Raw genomic sequence first — 18,960 nt, forward strand, 5'->3', positions numbered from 1 at the left:
GTAAGTGACAAATTTACATTGAATGATGTCGCTTTGGTTGAAAATCTAAAGTACAATTTGCTCTCCGTTTCTCAAATTGTGGATGAGAATTTTGATGTTCTGTTTAAGAAAAGTGGAAGTAAAATTTTTGATTTTTCTGGAGATGTTGTGCTTAATATTTCTCGATATGGAAGAGTTTTTAAAACTGATTTTGAAAGTAGTATTTCTTCTGAAGTTATATGTCTTGTTGCAAAGTTTTCTAAAGATGTGATGTTCTGGCATCGCAGACTTGGACATATTGGCTTTGATCATCTAACTAGGATTAGTGGTTCAGATCTTATTCGTGGTTTGCCTAAACTTAAAAAAAATGTTGATTTGGTTTGCTCGCCATGTCGTCGTGCTAAAATGGTTGTATGCTCGCATACTCCTACATTTTCTGTGATGACGGATGCACCAGGACAGCTCTTACACATGGACACTGTCGGTCCGGCTAGAGTGCAATCTGTTGGAGGAAAGTGGTATGTGTTGGTTATAGTTGACGATTTCTCTCGTTATTCTTGGGTTTTCTTTATGGTTACCAAAGATGAGGCTTTTGAACACTTTAAAAGTTTGTATCTTCGGTTGGCCATTCAACTTCCTGGATCTTTAAGAACCATCCGAAGCGATAATGGTGGAGAGTTTAAAAACGCTTCTTTTGAGAGGTTTTGCAATGAAAAAGGTCTTGAACATCAATTTTCGTCTCCCCGGGTTCCTCAACAAAATGGTGTGGTTGAAAGAAAAAATCGTTCTTTGGTTGAGATGGCTAGGACTATGCTTGATGAGTACAGTACACCTAGGAAATTTTGGGCTGAAGCGGTTAATACTGCATGCTATATTTCCAATCGTGTTTTCTTAAGATCAAAACTTAGAAAGACTTCTTATGAGCTTCGTTTTGGACATACACCTAAGATTTCTCATTTACGTGTTTTTGGGTGTAAGTGCTTTGTGTTAAAGTCTGGGTTTTTAGATAAATTTGAATCACGCTCTCGTGATGGACTTATGTTAGGATATGCTGCCCATTCTCGAGGTTACCGTGTACTTGTTTTAGAAACTAACAAAATTGTTGAGACTTGTGAAGTCACTTTTGATGAGGCTAGTCCAAGTACTAGACCCGAAATTTCAGGTACAATATCACAGGTTCAGGGGGAGGATATATTTTTGGAGGAAAGTGATGACGAGGACGACGACGAATTGTCAGCTGGTCAGACCGGTGGCACAATGTCAGTCAGACCGCAGGCAGAAGAGCGGTCAAACAGGCCCGGAGGATCTTCCTCATGTACTTCAGGTGCGGATGGTGGTGGACCTCCAGAAACCTCTAGTTCGTTAGAACAGGGTACAGAACATGAAAATTCATCTGAAGCCACTGCTCCACTTCATATTCAACGACGACATCCTCCGGAACAAATAATAGGTAACTTGGATGAACATACTACAAGGTCGAAGTTTGCTGAAACGATGCACAGGGAATTTGAAATGAGTATGATGGGCGAGTTGACTTATTTTTTGGGATTGCAAATTAAACAAACACCTCAAGATGATGAAGCGGTTGATCAAAAGGAATACAGAAGTATGATAGGATCATTGCTTTATCTCACTGCTTCAAGACCGGATATACAATTTGCTGTGTGTTTGTGCGCTCGATTTCAAGCTTCTCTGAGAGCTTCACATCACCAAGCGGTTAAACGCATCATGAGGTACTTACAACACACTCTTGAATTTGGAATTTGGTATTCTACTTCATCTTCTATATGCTTGAGTGGTTATTCGGATGCGGATTTTGGAGGCTGTAGAATTGATAGGAAGAGTACCAGTGGTACATGCCATTTTCTTGGTACTTCATTGATTGCATGGTCTTCTCGAAAACAATCTAATGTTGCTCAATCAACTGCTGAATCTGAATATGTTGCTGCTGCTAGTTGTTGCTCCCAAATTTTGTGGCTTATCTCAACCTTGAGAGATTATGGTCTTACTTTTGAGAAAGTTCCTCTCTTTTGTGATAATACAAGTGCTATTAATATTGCTAAGAATCCTGTTCAACACTCACGCACTAAGCACATTGATATTCGTTTTCACTTTTTGAGGGATCATGTTGAAAAAGAAGATGTGGAATTAAAATTTGTTGATACTACATTGCAATTGGCTGATATTTTCACGAAACCTTTGGATTCTTCTCGATTTGCTTTTCTTCGGGGAGAATTGGGAGTTATTCATCCTTTTGGCATCAATTAAGGGGGAGTTTTTGGCTCCGTGTTGCATTTTCCTCTTTTGATTTTGTTTTTGCATACATGTTTTAATTAATGCATGGTGTGTTTTAAAACCAAAAAAAAATCAAGAAAAGGAAGAGCTTTGTTTCGTGCCTTTAGTATATTGTAGTACTTGCTTGCAATACTTATTAGAGAATATGATTAGTAATCTAGCTTGTCTGCATTTTTGGTTTATACATGAGCTTTTGATATTGCTTTTAAGGGAGATGATGCATGACACTTAAATTCTATACTTGAATTAAGTAAATATGCAATTTTGATGCTAGCATATGGGTTGTTTTTTAAATGCTTATATATATGCTTTATTGATTTGTTATTCCTCAATAGCTTTTTAAATTGCTCAAGAGAATAAAAAAAATCTATTAGAGAAAAAAATGAATACCGAATCCTTGGACAGTCTTGACGACAAGGACGTATTCGATGTGAGCAAAAATAATGGGTGCCGAATCCTTGGACAGTCTTGACGACAAGGACGTACCCGGAATAATTGAGAGAAAAAAAATTGAGCAAAAAGGCTCAAGTAAAAAGGTTAAAAATTCTCTTGGTAATTTTGTGCTAGAGCTAATTTGAGAAAGAGTGATAAATACAATGGGTATATATGTACAGTATTTATTTTTCAATCTATGTGCTTGTACCGATGTTGCATTATAACTCTTTGAAATCATGAATTCTTAATGTTGACTTGATCTTAATTGCCATATCTCAAGTTCATGGTTTTATTTTAGTGCATGCTTGTTAGTTAGCTAGTCACTTTTTCTACCTTGTTATTGCAATACAAGTTCTTGAGTTACTATTGGTATATTGCAAAGCTCTCCGAGAAAAAATAAAAATAAAAAACCTTCATTGATGAATTCATTGTCAAAAGGGGGAGAACAAGGTAACAAAAAAAAAATTTGTGCATAATTGTCATACTCAAAGGATTTTCTTTCTTTTCAAAAGTGAGAGATTTTTGCATTGCATGCTTTTTGGAGTTTCTACATAAAAACAACAAAACAAATTTTGAAGTGTTTGCCAATGTGTTCATCAAGGGGGAGATTGTAAGATCATAAGCATGATTAATATTTTCTGATGAACAATTGGCTTGCCATTTGGTTTATAAATTGAATTTGGTTTGGAAACAATTAAGGTGTTGTTGCGAGTGTGTGTAACTAATGTGAGTCAGGTTGCGATATCTGTGCTCGGAAACGGTTGGTTTGTCTCTAGTTGTGCAGGTGACTTGAAGTCAATATCGGTCAATGGCGGTGGGATCGTGACTAGGCTCAGGGAGGAGCTGAGGTCCGGACGATCGAGGATGCCAGGTGACGATATTGAATACGAGTTGGCACATGGTGGAGCAACACCGTGTGGGATGGAATCGTAACGGGCTTCACATGTTGTATGTGTAAGCGCCGGAAAAATCGGGAAGTAAATCGGATCAAAACTGGATGAGAAAAGAAAAGGAATTTGCTACAGGTTCGGACACTGTAGCAGCATCGTTACTGTAGCGCGCGGCACTGTAGCAACCGGATCGGATTACTGTAGCGGACCCGGATTACCGTAGCGCGGCGGGTACTGTAGCAGTCGGACTACTGTAGCACGCCTGATTTTGGCATGTTGGATTTAATTAGGAAAACTAAGAGATGAGCCATATTAGTATAAGGAGTCCTACTCCTATTTGGTGATAGACTTTTCGATATAAATAGAGACCGAGGGGTATGCCCCCGGTGTGCTTTTGTGAGACTTAGTTGTTGATTCTAGATCGACGATTTTGATAGGAGTGCTGTTGGTGCACTTTGTAAATACCAGTTGATGCAATAAAGTCAAGATCATTCAATCTACGTTTTCGACTTTCATCTACTGATGATTTTTTGGATTCCGACGATCCGATCAACGTCATAGGAGTGGCGCGATTCGATGATCTGCTCGGCGGCACATGAGCGGCGCGATCAAGATAGCGGCGACACAGGAGCGACGCGATCAAGGTAGCAAGTCTTCGTCAATTTTTTCGACAGAGGTAATCCTTTATTCCGCGAAAGATTTTTGGGTTCTGTTTTTCCCTACCATTCACCCCCCCTCTGGTAGGTTTGTTTGATCTTGTTCGATCCTACACTTTGATGGATATGACTGTGATTTGTAGTTAACATGCACTTCAAATAATTAATTGTCGTGACCCTAATTAGGTGAGATTTATTTCCACAAAATATGCATACTAAAGGTACGTCTGAACTAGAGAAATCACGTCCATTTCAAACAAAACAATAAAAAAAACATGTTCCACGAGTGGATTTTATCTGCTTTGGAAAGTTTGGGTTATAAATAACCGGTTTTATAGTTTAAATCCAAACATATATTTTAATTAAATTTCGAGGGATAAACATAGAATCTGACTCGTGTGCGCTAACGGAGGCTCTAGAATAATTTTTCACGGTTGTAAGGGTGCTACACAGTACACATTATTGGAAGTAACATGTCTTTAACAAATCAGTTAGCAAATCAACTCTTCGCGTGAGAACGGACACTCCAAATACAATCTTTCATTTAAGAATTTTATTGAAAGAAATACAGACTATTAAAAAAACATGCCAACAAAAACGATGAGCAGCTCGTCCGATAATCAATTGACAGCAGAAATGCTTATAAGCTAAAATTTAAAATTTTAACCTTAAACTTGGAGCTGTTTTAGAGTTTTTATCCAAGTTTTTTTTTCAACATTGGCTTGTAGATCAGATCGTTAACAATATGTACATGAAAATTTTATTTTGAAATTATTTTTTATTTGTAAATATGTTATTTGCTTTTTCTTATGAAAAAACAAACAATTACCCCTTAAATGCTACGATAGTTTTGCTCTGGAATGACAATTGGACCTGCACGTCTAGCGCCCCAATGGGTTTTGTAACCAGTGGGTGTGGGTATGTATGAAGATTTGTACTCATGGATTTATGGTAAGGGCTCTGTGATTTATGGGTTAGGTACGAGTTTTAGATTTAACCCAAGAGTGTTAATTGGAACAAAAAAATCTAGCGATACCTTAAAATACTCTGAATAGAGCATGTTATTGTTCGGTATTATAAACCGAGAGCACTAGACTGATTGACTGCTTAATTGATATGATTGGATCACTAAATGTTAGGATTCAACTAGTTTAGTTTTACTTGCTTGCTATTTCACTTTTTTCATTTGTTTTTGCTATATTAATCAATCAAATATGTTTATTTGCTTGCTACCAGTAACTAAATATTGGAGATAGTTAGGATGTTTTTTGTTTGACATGGTTTCACCCGATGGGTAACTATTGGGTTTCGGATAACCAGCATGGAATTTTTTTAAATTAATATTATTTTAATGAAAATCACAAAAATAAAGGGCATCCGAAGAAAATCGTAAATTTAGAGGTCTATCGAATGGTGGGCGTTAGACAGGGGCCTATCGAACAGAGGGTTCGAAGGAGTTCGACAGGGCCCACCACCCGTTCGACTGCTGAGCCAACCAGGCCTGTCGAACTGCCGCAGTTCGACAGGGGGCCTGTCGAACTGCGGCAGTTCGACAGGGGGCCTATCTAACATGGATGTTATAGCCGTGCATTAGTTTGATTATGATTGAGTTTCTCACTGCTGCCTTCAAGCCTGACATGGTTTTCATAATTGGTGTCTCACGGTTTTATAAAATACTTTCAATAAATTGTAATACTTGGTTTCTTATCTTATCTTTATCTTTTTCATGTTGTAGTGCGCTTGAAGCTAATCGGTTCCCATATGAGTCTGATCAAATCACGTGATGGATCTTTTCTCTATTTTTTTTTTCTATAAACTTGATCTGTCCAATTGAATTTTTCAATTTTTCTCTATTATTTTGCTCTCATTTTTCTTTGATTAATCTCAAAATTTCTAGTTCGTAAGAGACAGCATAGAAGGCCTCATTTTCTATTACTTTATATATATAATAGATTCTCAAACCTTTTTTCCTATTACTTTATATATATAATAGATTCTCAACAAAATTCTCACGAGTCAGTACCCTGAGTCACTCGGACTTCACTCAGAAGATGTCGTTCCGAACGGGCGGACGGTGGCCTACAAAAGCACTAGAGCTCCATCCAAATTCCAAACCGGTATCCCACAGCTCGCAGCCTCGCGCAGGCATGGCGCCGGAGTCGGGCTCTGGCCCCTCGGATCCCCTCCTCCCCGACGCCGGCGCGTCCCACCGCCGCCCCGCCACCGGCGGCTGGAGGTCCGCGCTGTTCATAATCTGTAAGCCAACTGATACAGTACCCTCAGATCGCGCCTCCCCGGAGCAAACTTGCTCCCTCGCGTGATTCGTCTTCGCTTACACCTCGCCGGGGTTCTTTTTCGGTCTTGGGATTCCAGGGGTGGAGGCCGCGGAGCGGTTCGCGTACTACGGCATCTCCGCGAATCTGATCAACTACCTGACCGGCCCGCTCGGGGAGACCACCGCCGCGGCGGCCGCGGCCGTGAACGCGTGGTCCGGCGCCGCGTCGATGTTGCCGCTGCTCGGCGCCGCCGTCGCCGACTCCTGGCTTGGCCGGTACCGCACCATTGTCGCCTCCTCCGTGCTCTACGTCACGGTCAGTTCTTCTAACTCCACACCACCCCCACCTTATCCCTACCGTTCTTCATCTCAACGCCGCGATTTTTTTTTTGGGGTGGGGGGGGGGGGGGAATTTGTTCACCTAGCGCAGATTCAGTATCATGTGGATGCTGAGCTGGGATTTGATAATCATAAACCTCCCACGCAACTGCGTTGCTTGTCAATGCTATTAGTTGCGACCTTGTTTTCAGTTTTATCTGCGCAGATTACGGAAAGTGACTAAACATGCAAAAGCCGTATCGAGCGGCGATTTCAGCGTGGAGAAATGGCTCAGCTGTTCTGAGTTTTCTGACAGCTGAGTTCAACAAGACGCTTGCGAGCAGCGGCACTCTCGTTACGCGCACGTCAAATGGTCATGATTTTTTTCTTTTTGAAGATGATTTTGCTGCACGTAAACACGTTGTCATGTCGTCCCCGGAGAAGTTCCAGCTGTTCAGTTGGCTAATTTATACCGTGAGCCGAGTCGTTTTCAGTGGGTGGCACTGCAGCAGTGTAGTGATCATGCTCAACACGTTCGGACGGGGATGTATCATGCATCTGTTTGCTTGTATATAATTCTTTTCAGCATTACCGGGTTGCTGCTTTCAGTTGAGATACTTCGGAACTATCGGTGTAGTAGGAGGCTAGCCATATCTTTCGTGCCACTGTTTGGTGATGGGGATCGGCGGATCGCACAGCCTGTCTTGCAGAAAGTATGAATGTACTTGCCCCACTCAGTGCTGTATGATCCAACTAGATTTATGCCTTAGGCTGCGAAAAAATTTTGGGAGACATGTCACATCGATACATATGGTCATATATTTAAAATATTAAATATAGTCTAATTATAAAATAAATTTTAGATTTCGTCTGAAAACCGCGAGATGAATCTTTTAAGTCTAATTAATCTATCATTAGCATATATTGGTTATTGTAGCACTTATGACTAATTATGTATTAATTATGCTCAAAAGATTCGTCTCACGATTTCGCCTATAACTGTGTAATTAGTTTTAATGTTCATATATATTTAATAGATGTCCAAAGATTTGATGTGATGTTTTTCGAAAAAGTTTTTAGTAACTAAACATGGCCTTATTTGGTAGCTTCCTGTAGCAGATCTCTAAAGATCAGAAGTTTCTCAAACATTATTTAGCTTTTAAGAATCTATAGCTATATAATCTAGAAAATCGGCTTTTCTATTGTTGTTTCTCAAAAATTTTAAGCTCCCCAAACATGACCCTATACCAGTTTAATAATTGTAGGAATTATTCAACTCAGTGTTTGTTTGGAAATTGGAGCACATGAGTTTCACGAAGATCAGTTCAATTCTCACTTGAATCGGGTAAAAAACCGATGTGAGATTCATGCCATCGCATGATAAAAACCCATCCAAATGGAATCTAAAATATACACCCTCGCCTTTTTCCTATGCATATGTTTATAAGCTAAACTTTAAATTTTAAAACTTAAATTTGAAGTTGATTTTGATGTAAGTTTAATTTATAGCATTTACCTTTAGGTCGTTAAGAACATGTATATAAATTTTGGCAAAAATTTGCTACAGGGCATCGAAAGAACGTGTAATTAGCCGGTGGGCACCATAAGATCACGAATTTGTTGCAGGACACCACAAAAATGTGGTAATTAGCTGGTAGACACTCCTACCATTATTTTATTATTTCAGAGTCAATTTTTTTTTAAAATGACGAGATTAGCCTTGGTAGTCAACCCGTTATGCCGACTAGGTCCAGTCAAATCAGACCAGTCGGTCTCGGCGCCGTATCACACCCGAACCCTAGCCTACAGGGTGACTGAGCAGGCGGCGGCGGTGACCCAGCTACGGCAAGGACGGCGGCGACCCGCTCATCAAGGGCAATCTTGTTATTTTTAACATTTTTGACTCCGAAATTAATAAAATAATTGCCGGAGTGTCTACCAGCTAATTACCATATTTTTGTAGTGACATGTAGCAAATTCGTGATCTTACGGTGCCCACTGACTAATTACACGTTTTTTTATTCCCCGTAGCAAATTTTACCATAATTTTTTATCCACAAATTATTTTGGGAAAATTGTTAATAAACCGTTTCACTTATGGTTATAAAAAGTTAAAAAAAAAGATAACTACCATGGTATCTGTTTTTGCTCATCCAAGTATTCAACATGACCAAATGTCAGGGGCTAGGCTTGCTGGCGCTCTCGTCCATGTTCTCACCGCCTCAAAGCCAACAATGCAGCTCCTCCGGCGACGGCCGGCGGGTTTGCCAGTCATCCTCCGTGCAGACGGCCTTCTTCTACGTCTCCCTCTACTTAGTGGCCATCGCGCAGAGCGGCCACAAGCCGTGCGTCCAGGCCTTCGGCGCCGACCAGTTCGACGTGATGGACCCCGGCGAGTCGTCGTCGCGGAGCTCATTCTTCAACTGGTGGTATCTCGGCATCTGCGCGAGCGGGACCGTCACGGTGGCGCTGATGAGCTACGTGCAGGACAACGTCGGCTGGGGGGTCGGCTTCGGCGTGCCGTGCATGGTGATGCTGCTCGCGCTCGTCGTGTTCCTGCTCGGGACGCGGACGTACCGGTTCTACGACGGTGGTCCCGGCGGCGCTCATGGCGAGGCCACCGGCACGTTCTCCGGCGTCGGCAAGGCCGTCACGGCATGGAGGGAGAGCTGGCGAAGAGGCGGCGGCGGCGGGTCGGTAGAGGTAGAGCACGGCGAGTGCGCCGAGAGCGCCGTGCTCGCGGGGGAGGTGAGGGGCCTGGCGAGGCTGGTCCCGATCTGGGCGGCGTGCCTGCTCTACGGCGTGGTGTTCGCGCAGCCGCCGACGCTGTTCACGAAGCAGGCGGCGACGCTGGACCGGAGGATCGGGTCGTCGTCGTCGTCCTCGTTCCAGGTGCCCCCCGCGGCGCTGCAGAGCTTCCTCGGCGTCAGCATCGTCCCCTGCGTCCTGCTCTACGACCGAGTCCTGGTGCCCGTGGCGCGCAGGGTCACCGGCGTCGCCTCGGGGATCACCGCGTTACAGCGTATAGGCACGGGCATCGCCCTGTCCCTGGTGATGCTGGTGGTCGCCGCGCTCGTCGAGACGAAGCGCCTGAGCACGGCGAGGGACGCCGGCGTGGTGGACGGCCCCGGCGCGGCGGTCCCGATGAGCCTGTGGTGGATCTTGCCGCAGTACCTGCTGCTCGGCGCGGCGGACGTGTTCGCCATGGTCGGCATGCAGGAGTTCTTCTACGACCAGGTGCCCGGCGCGCTCAAGAGCCTCGGCCTCGCGCTCTACCTGAGCGTCATCGGCGTCGGCAGCTTCATCAGCAGCTTCCTCATCTCGGCCATCGACGGCGTGACGAGGAGGAACGGCGGCACCAGCTGGATCGCCGACGACCTCAACCGGGGCCATCTCGACTACTTCTATCTGCTTCTTGCCGCGCTCACCGTGCTGGATCTTCTTGCTTACATATACTTCTCGACGTCGTACATTTACCGAACAAAGGTTGTCAATGTTCACTGATTCATTGATCGATGCACCGGTATAGCTTTATAATAACCTGCTGAATTCGAAATCTCTCAACCTCTGGGAATTAGTAACCGAGGTACTGAATTCGGCAAGTTATGATACATCTAGTTACAAGATTACAAGGGTATAATGGTAATTCCAAGGGAACAATGTTGGTTCTTTTTTCGGTGCAAACTTTTCACATCTAGAATAGTGGTTGATTAGATTCGTGTCGGTATAATTTCATCAGTTTTGAAACATATTATTACAGTTCACAAAACTCAATTCACACTATAAAAACAATTTCCGTAGACAAATCGTTAGTGTGTGTCTGTGATGTGATCAATCGTGAGAGGAGAACACAGGAGGCCTGCAGAAACTTATTATCCCAGGCGGGCCAATAAGATGACCGTCTAGGAAAGTAATGACATTACCGTTGACGGGTCACTGTGAGAACTGTATAGAAAAATCAATTATACAAGCGGGTGGGCCTGCTTGTAATAATGGAAAATTCAAAATAATACATTTTCTACACCTAACTTTTTCATATAAAGTCAGATAAGTATGACTTTTATATGAAAATTGTTGGTCTTGACGAGATCTAAAACTTTGTAATCAATAATTTCTTTCATTTGAGATTTTTTTTACGGGCTCAAATATTCACTATAATATTCATATTGTTTATAAAATCTCATATCTATGTTCCAAATGATCTCAAATGAATATGTGATCTATACGAAAGTTATAGAGCTTGACCAGATATATAATTTTGTAATCAATTATCTTTTTATTTAACATCATTTGTAAACACTGCAAAATTAGAAGAGGTGAAGTCAAAATAATAGCATGTTGCTTTTAAGCAAAAGTGTCTTGTAGTGTACTGGTAAGGATGAGTGTAGGTGAATATCAGGTCATGGGTGGGTTCAAATCATAGATAAACCGAACAATGCTAACAATGTTCCTTTTGAACTCGGATCTCCACAGAGGTCTTATATCATCTCTTGGTCCAAGAGAGAAGCAGCTTATTACACCCTAAAAGCTCATCAAGAAGTGAGGAGCTTACTCTACCTTTAAATTGGTGCAACTCTCCCTAATTTTTAATATGGGATTATTTCAATACTGACTACCCGCTAATTAGTGGCATATTTCAAATACCTGTAAAATTGTAAAGTCATGACTTTAATTTTGTGGATTGCAATGTCGTGTTTCAAAATCGGAGAAATTATAATGGTATTGATCTAATTAATCAATTTTTGGGTGCTTTGAAATTTTTTTTAGGATTTGCACGCCACAAGAGTTTTTCCCTATGTCGTCCTCCGGAAGAAAGGATTGTAAAGTCCCTTGGAGTGGCTCTATATAAAGGATTTTACAGAAAAGTTACATTTTGGCCCTGTTTAGTTCCTAAAAATTTTTCCCAAAAATATCATATCAAATCTTTGTACACCTAAATAGAACATTAAATATAAATAAAAATTAAAACTAATTATATAATTATGAGGAAAATCATGAGACAAATCTTTTGAGCCTAATCAGTGCATGATTAGCCATAAGTGCTACATGTGCTAATGATGGATTAATTAGCCTCAAAAAATTTGTCTCGCGGTTTCTAGGTGGAATCTAAAATTTATTTTGTATATATGACCCGTCTCCCAAGAATTTTTAGGAACTAATCGGGGTATTTGTCCTACATCTTGAAAATTTTCCTTTTGAGTCATCTCTTCTATAATTTCTGTTTCTTGCAATCCTCTTCTTTCCATACGCATTCTTATGAAACTACGTTTTTCCTTGTCTTTTGTCATCCCTAATTCGCTTGCAATTAGCAAAGTAAAAGTCGAATTTCATTGCCTACGGACTACAGTCATGATTAGCCCTAAACCGCATAATATGCAATCATATGAACTTTTTCCCCTTTCATCGTGAGGCGATAAAGCATACTCCCTCCATCCATTTTAAATATATATGATACTACTGACTTTTTAACATGATGATTAATCATCTCTTATTTATAAATTCAGTGCAAATATAGTAGATGTAATTCACGCGTAGAGTTAAAAAAATAGCTTACAAACGTTTTGTAAGTAATACAAATAATCGAACGTCATGTGTAAAAGATCAACATCATTTTTTTTCAAAGAAAAACGTTGGCAGCACTTAATTTATGAACAGCTAATCATATCTGAACAATGCTGATGATCCTGCCCAATTTTAGTCGTAACAACTGCAGCAAACCAGCAAAACTGCCATGATGAAGCATCGGGACCCGTTCGGGGACCGGGATCGCATTCACCCCCCGATTCATTTTCGAGGTCGGGGCGGTTTTGGTCAAAACCAGCAAGTGGTATAATGTTAAGAGAAGGCTAATAATATAGCCAATAAGTTGTTTATAAGACTTCTTATAATTTTCTTATAACACACTCATGTAATAGTTAACTCTTCATCTTTAATGTAGAATCTTGATTTTTGTGCTTGAGCTGGCTATAAACTTATAGCCAGCTTCTTCTCTCTCCTTCCTTCTCTCTTTCATATTAGCGTTTAGCTGACTTATAATCTGCTATTATACTTGCTCTAACAAGAGCACACATCATGAATCTTGATTCTTGGAGTTAATGGAATTTTCTAGCTGCAAAGTGGTAGCGCAGAATCCCTCGAGTTCCTCAGCGCTTCTCTCACTTCATGAATCTTGATTCTTGGAGTTAATGGAATTTTCTAGCTGCAAAGTGGTAGCGCAGAATCCCTCGAGTTCCTCAGCGCTTCTCTCACTTGCAGGTAGTAGAATAACATCGTAAAGGCCTTGGAAAGATTTATGGCACCAAATCCAATTTACTACCATTGGGTACTGGTATCAAGATGTGGCCACTAGCAGCTCGTCAACTACTAGTAGTATTATCTCATAGAGCAAAGCTAATAATATAACCAACACGCTGGCTATAAAAAGTCTTATAATATTTTCTTAGTCCACTCATATATTAGTTAGCTCTTCCTCATTAATACATGATCCATATGTCACTCATAGAGTTTCTTGAGTTTCTTGGTTCCTGTGTCTGAGTTAGCTACAAGTTTACAGCATGCTTACACTCTCTCGTCCCATTCCACATAAGCATATAGCCAGCTTATAGTCTGCTATTATACTCAGCTTATAGTCTCCTATTATACTTGCTCACGCTACAACAGAAATTCGCTGAATTGTTCTCGCAGCAGGAATAGAAATGTTCTACTATCAGGATAGCAGGTATTGGTCTCTTGTCTGATAGAAAGGGAACCAACGTAAAAGCATATTTATGGTGACACGGATGAAATTAACCCAAAGCATAAAGCTCGAAAAGAACTCTTTTTGTTCAAAGATGTCCCAAACAAATTCTTCTGGGTTCAAAAGGTCCTAAATGGCGGAACTCCAGATAAAGTTTTTCTTTTCAAAAGAAAAAAAAGGTATATAGTGGAGACTGTTTCAATGATGGCAAACTTGAAAAGCCTCAGAAATTTGATGGGGATAATTGCCAGTAGCTCAAGGCACACAAGCAAGCATCTGATGTTCTCAGCTCTCAAGCCACCACAGCAATTCGGCGTAAACATGTAAAGCACTGGAGCTAAACACACACTCAAACAAAGACTGGAGCTTTATCCGGCTTAGCCCTATCGAAAGATCGATCTCATCAGTAATTCAGCACCGTGATAAAAATTCCTGACCAAATATACTAACAGCACCAAAATTTCCATGTCCATACAAAATCTGATGATCCCTATTGAAGCCGACGGATGCAGAGGAGCCGTAGAGCAGCAGAGCAGATCTCACCTGCTCGATGAGGTAACCAACCACTCTCCAGTGTGACCAGTTCACTCCTCGACCTCCATGACCGGCTCCGGCAGCGTGGGCAGCACGGGGTACTTGCGCGAGAAGCAGGCGTCGCAGTAGCCCTCCGCCTCGGCGCCATAGATGCTGTGGAGCTTGTCGAGCGAGAGGAAGGCGAGCGAGTCGCTGCCGATCTCGCGGCGCACGCCCTCCAGGTCCATCCGGTTGGAGATGAGCTCCCCCTCGCTGGGCGTGTCGATGCCGTACAGGCAGGAGCCCACCACTGGCGGGCTCGCGATCCGCATGTGCACCTCGCGCGCGCCGGCGTCGCGGAGCAGCCGCACGATCTTGCTCGAGGTGGTGCCGCGCACCAGGGAGTCGTCCACCACCACCACGCTCTTGCCACGGATCACGCCGTGCACCGGGGCCAGCTTGAGTTTCACGGCGAGGTCGCGGATGGCCTGCGTCGGCTGGATGAAGCTGCGACCGCTGTAGTGCCACCGGATGAGGCCCTGCTGAAACTCTAGCCCCGACGCGCGCGCGAACCCGAGCGCGGCGTAGAACCCCGAGTCCGGCACCGGGATGACCACGTCCGCGCCCGGGGCGGGGGACTCCTCCGCTAGCGCGCGGCCGAAAGCGGTGCGGCGCTCGTGAACGGCGTGCGAGAACACGACCGAGTTGGGGAGGGCGAAGTAGATGTGCTCGAAGACGCAGGAGCGGCGGGGGCGGTGCGGGACGAGGCAGGCCGAGGAGACGGACATGTCGCGGCGGTCGACGACGACCACCTCCCCTGGCTCCACCTCACGTTCATAGGTCGCCTCGATGAGGTCCAGCGCGCAGGTCTCCGACGCGAACGCGACGGCGCCGTTGCGGCGGCGGCCGAGCACCAGCGGGCGGAAGCCGTGCGGGTCGCGCACGGCGAACATCTTGTCGGCCGTCAGGAACAGCAGCGAGTACGCCCCCGCGAGACGCTCGCACGCGTCGCAGATGCGCGAGAGCAGCGGCCGCGACAGCGACGTCGCAATGAGGTGGAGGATGACCTCCGTGTCCGACGACGTGTTGAAGATGGAGCCCCGCGCCTCCAGCTTGTTCCGCAGCGCCTGGTAGTTGACGAGGTTCCCGTTGTGCGCCACGGCGACCTGCCCGAACCTGTACCCGGCCAGGAACGGTTGCACGTTCCGCAGCGACGCGGCGGCGCCGGCCGTGGAGTACCTCACGTGCCCGATGGCGGCGGGGCCCGGGAGCGACGCCAGCCGTGCGGGGTCACCGAACACGTCGGCGACAAGCCCCAGCCCAGTGACCGACTTGAGCTTCCCGTCGCCCCCCACGGCGACAATACCGGCCCCCTCCTCCCCGCGGTGCTGCAGCTTCTGCAGGCCGAGGTAGCAGAGCGACGCCGCGTCGGGGTCCCCCACGACCCCCACCAGCCCGCACTCCTCGCGCGGGTGGTCGTCGGAGCCGTCGTCCTCCTCGCCGCCTCTCCCATAGGAGAACGGGGTGACCCGGTCGGGCAGCAGCGCCCCGACCGGCGGCCACAGGCGGCAACCAGAGCCGCCGCCGCCGCCGCGGGGCAGCAGAGCGAGAGAAGATGGCTTGGAGGAATACCTGAGTTGCTTCTGTTGGCGATGGCGATGGTGATTCGATCCCGCGGCGGGGTGGAGGAGGAGGAGGCGCGAGGTGGACGTGGCGGCGGCGGCCATTCCCATCGGGGAGTTCGGGGAGGGGGCGGCGAGGGGTTGGGGGATGGATGGGTTTCCCCTCCGAGGAAGACGTCAAGGGGCGGGATTTAAAGAGGGTTTTGCTGGTCCGCGACTCTCCGCCGTAGGATGCGACGTGTTGGATACCATCGGTATCGTACGTAGTATCTTGTGCTGGTTACTACAGCCTACTAAGGGTTTGTTTATATCGAGTCCCTAGTCACATCGGATATTTAAATATTAATTTGAAGTATTAAATATAGACTAATAAAAAAATTAATTTTATAAATGAGAGCTAATCCGCGAGATGAATTTTTTAAGCTTAATTAATTCATAATTAGCAAATATTTACAGTAGGATTACATAGGCTAATTATGGATTAATTAGGCTTATTAGTTTAGTCTCGCGAATTAGTCCAAGATAATGGATGGGTTTTATTAATAGTCTATGTTTAATACATCAAATTAGTGTCTAAATATCTGATGTGTAGCCCTATCTAAACAACCCTTAATTAAACAACCCTTAATTAGTAAAGGTATATCTAACCCACGGTTGAACTACCTTTAAGCCGCGTGAATCTACTCTATCTATTTTATACTAATATATAAAACTTTTTAGCGTACTTTAAATCTATACTTTATATTAATAAATCTAAATATATAAGAGGATATGTATATACAAAGTCTTTTTTTTTATTGTGTGCAACATGTTTAAGAGCAAGTTCAATAGTATAACCAACTATTGGCTTTAATTTATCTAGAGTCAATCTAATAGTCAATTTATATAATAGCATAAAACATATATTACTATGTCTCATATATCATACACACATTATATTTTAGAGTACATTAGCTATAAATCTATAGCTCACTGCTTTTATATCTTATCTCTTATCTTCTTAAAATATATTTATAACTAGCTTATACTTATAGTATGCTATTGTACTCGCTCTAACTAAAATTAGTTATAAATCAAGCATTTTATATTTATTATCAATAAGTCGGAGCAGCTCTTAAAGCAGGTACAATAGCCAGCTATAAATATATTTTAAAGAGATAAGAGGGAGAGAGAAGAGAAGTAGGCTACTAATTTGTAGACAGCTGCACATGGACACCAAGATAGAGTGTGTATATAATATGTGGGACTAATATTTTATAGGTAACTATTATATGAATGCACTATTAGATTAACTATAGATAAATTGGAGCAAGTAGTTGTTGAACTTACCCTTATCGATTTCATCTCTGAGCATGGGCTATCACCGTGGGTCGCCGTCTCCGAGGTAAGCCGAGGACGTAGTGCCCCCGTACCTAAATAATAAGATCATTTTTTCGGTTTTGAGTCTTCGTTTTATTTAAGAAAAAATTCGATTAATATTTTTATTGTTACTACATAATAAAATATAAATAATACTTTACGCATAACTAATATTTTTTAAGTTTTTTAACAAATTTTTTAAATAAAACAAATAATCAAAGTATTGAGGACAGAAATCGAAAAATAACATTAACTTGGGACGGAGGCAGTAGATTTCTCGTTTAAAAAAAAGGTGCAAGTCGGTAGTGCACTAGTGCGACGGAGCTCGAGGCTCGAGGAGGATGGCCCACTGCCGGATGGGGCCCCATTCAGTAGCCGCCACGGGAGCGGTGGATTTTTGACCAGGCCGTGTGGCAGGTCGGCACCACCACGGCGGCGCCTGGTCCCATTTCCCTGTCCAGGACAGGGCCCCACGTGCGCACCGAGTCGGTCTCAAACTTTTCAGCGGACACGCACAGCTGCGGGTGCGGGCCACCGTGCAACCTGCTACTTGGGCCGACACTGTTCCGAGCGGTGTGGATGTGTGGGCTCGATGAGCGGCCCAGTAAAAGGCTCACGAGTCACGACCGCTCCCTCGGTCACGACTTGGTCCGTCGTAAATGCCCTAATTAATACTGTTTGCAAATGTCGCAGATCGTATGCGTATCAGCCTCATCGTGTGAAAGTGCGAGATGACGTTGAGCCCCCCGCCCCAAGCAGGTTTACGCCGTGACCGTGATGCAAATACATCAGCCTCCATCGGTTGCTCACTTACCACCACTAACTGAACCTCTCTAGAAACATATACTAGATACACCAGCACAGCAACATAAACGCTACAGTCCAACGAACGAGGCAAGGCGAAAAAATAACGAGCGAAGGGGCAGGGAGGAACACAGTCCACAGAAACCACGTAGCAAATACCGCGAAGAACAAGAACAATCCAATACTACAACGGAGCAGCCGAACCAAGAAAAAAAAATTTAAATAAAATTTAAATAAGACGGATAGTAAAACGATGGACACGAAAACAAAAAAATTAGTTTTTTTTTGATAGAGGAAGTAGAGGGTTAGTATCACTCTAGTTTATTTATTTATATCATCCGGTACTTATTAATTAGAAAATAACATATACATAACATATCACCTCTAGTATATGCACCATAATTATTATATTGTTATTTTTTAATTATCGATTTATTAGTCTATTTCTTTCATCTCTCTGTAAAAATTAGAGGTGACTTGCCCTTTTGCTCATCATATGAGCTTCTATGATATCTTAAAAAGACAAATACCTAGTGGCTCGTAATTTCTCTAATACGCCCGGAATACAACATGAAGGCCAATCGCGGCAAGCAAGCAACCAACAAACCAGGCGCTCAAATCACACGATTCGGGAAATAAGAAGGCCGAAAACACTAGCAGCAGCAGCCAGCCAGCCAGCCAGCAGCACAGAAACAGACCGCGCGCGCTAGCTGGGCCTGGGCAGCCCCGATGAGCGCGCGTGGCGAGCGGAGGAACTTTTTGAATTTTGAATTTTATTGATTAAATAATCTACAAATTTAATTTTATATTTTAAAAAAATCACAAAACTAACCTCCTGCCGTTCTCTAGTAGGGCGGAAAGATAACGTGGCAAACGGCCACTCGAGCGCGAGAGACGGCCGGAAACGGCGGCATGACAAATTTTACGTTTAGCTTCTTTTCATCCTTACAGAAGGCGGAAAGGGGGTAAATGTAAAATTTGTCTTGCCACCCAAAATGTTTTTTATTTAATCATGGTTTTATACATATATGTATAATGTATGAAATTATTAAGTTATACATATATGCAAAAATCAAAG

General features: G+C 43.5%; 2 protein-coding genes across 2 annotated transcripts; one reads left to right on the forward strand and one right to left on the reverse strand.

Annotated features, from left to right (window-relative positions):
* The first annotated feature begins 6,327 nt into the window (after window positions 1-6,327).
* Window positions 6,328-10,641, forward strand: LOC102702662 (protein NRT1/ PTR FAMILY 5.10-like). The gene is made up of 3 exons (XM_040523794.1): window positions 6,328-6,511; window positions 6,629-6,846; window positions 9,030-10,641. The coding sequence occupies exons 1-3, from the start codon at window positions 6,403-6,405 to the stop codon at window positions 10,350-10,352; spliced, it is 1,650 nt and encodes a 549-aa protein (XP_040379728.1). The 5' UTR covers window positions 6,328-6,402; the 3' UTR covers window positions 10,353-10,641.
* A 3,145-nt stretch (window positions 10,642-13,786) lies between these two features.
* Window positions 13,787-15,824, reverse strand: LOC102702943 (amidophosphoribosyltransferase, chloroplastic-like). The gene has a single exon (XM_040524372.1). The coding sequence runs from the start codon at window positions 15,822-15,824 to the stop codon at window positions 14,169-14,171; it is 1,656 nt and encodes a 551-aa protein (XP_040380306.1). The 3' UTR covers window positions 13,787-14,168.
* Between the last annotated feature and the right edge of the window lie 3,136 nt (window positions 15,825-18,960).

The sequence above is a fragment of the Oryza brachyantha genome, chromosome 5, assembly GCF_000231095.2.
Source record: "Oryza brachyantha chromosome 5, ObraRS2, whole genome shotgun sequence".
In the NCBI taxonomy this organism is placed as follows: Eukaryota; Viridiplantae; Streptophyta; class Magnoliopsida; order Poales; family Poaceae; genus Oryza; species Oryza brachyantha.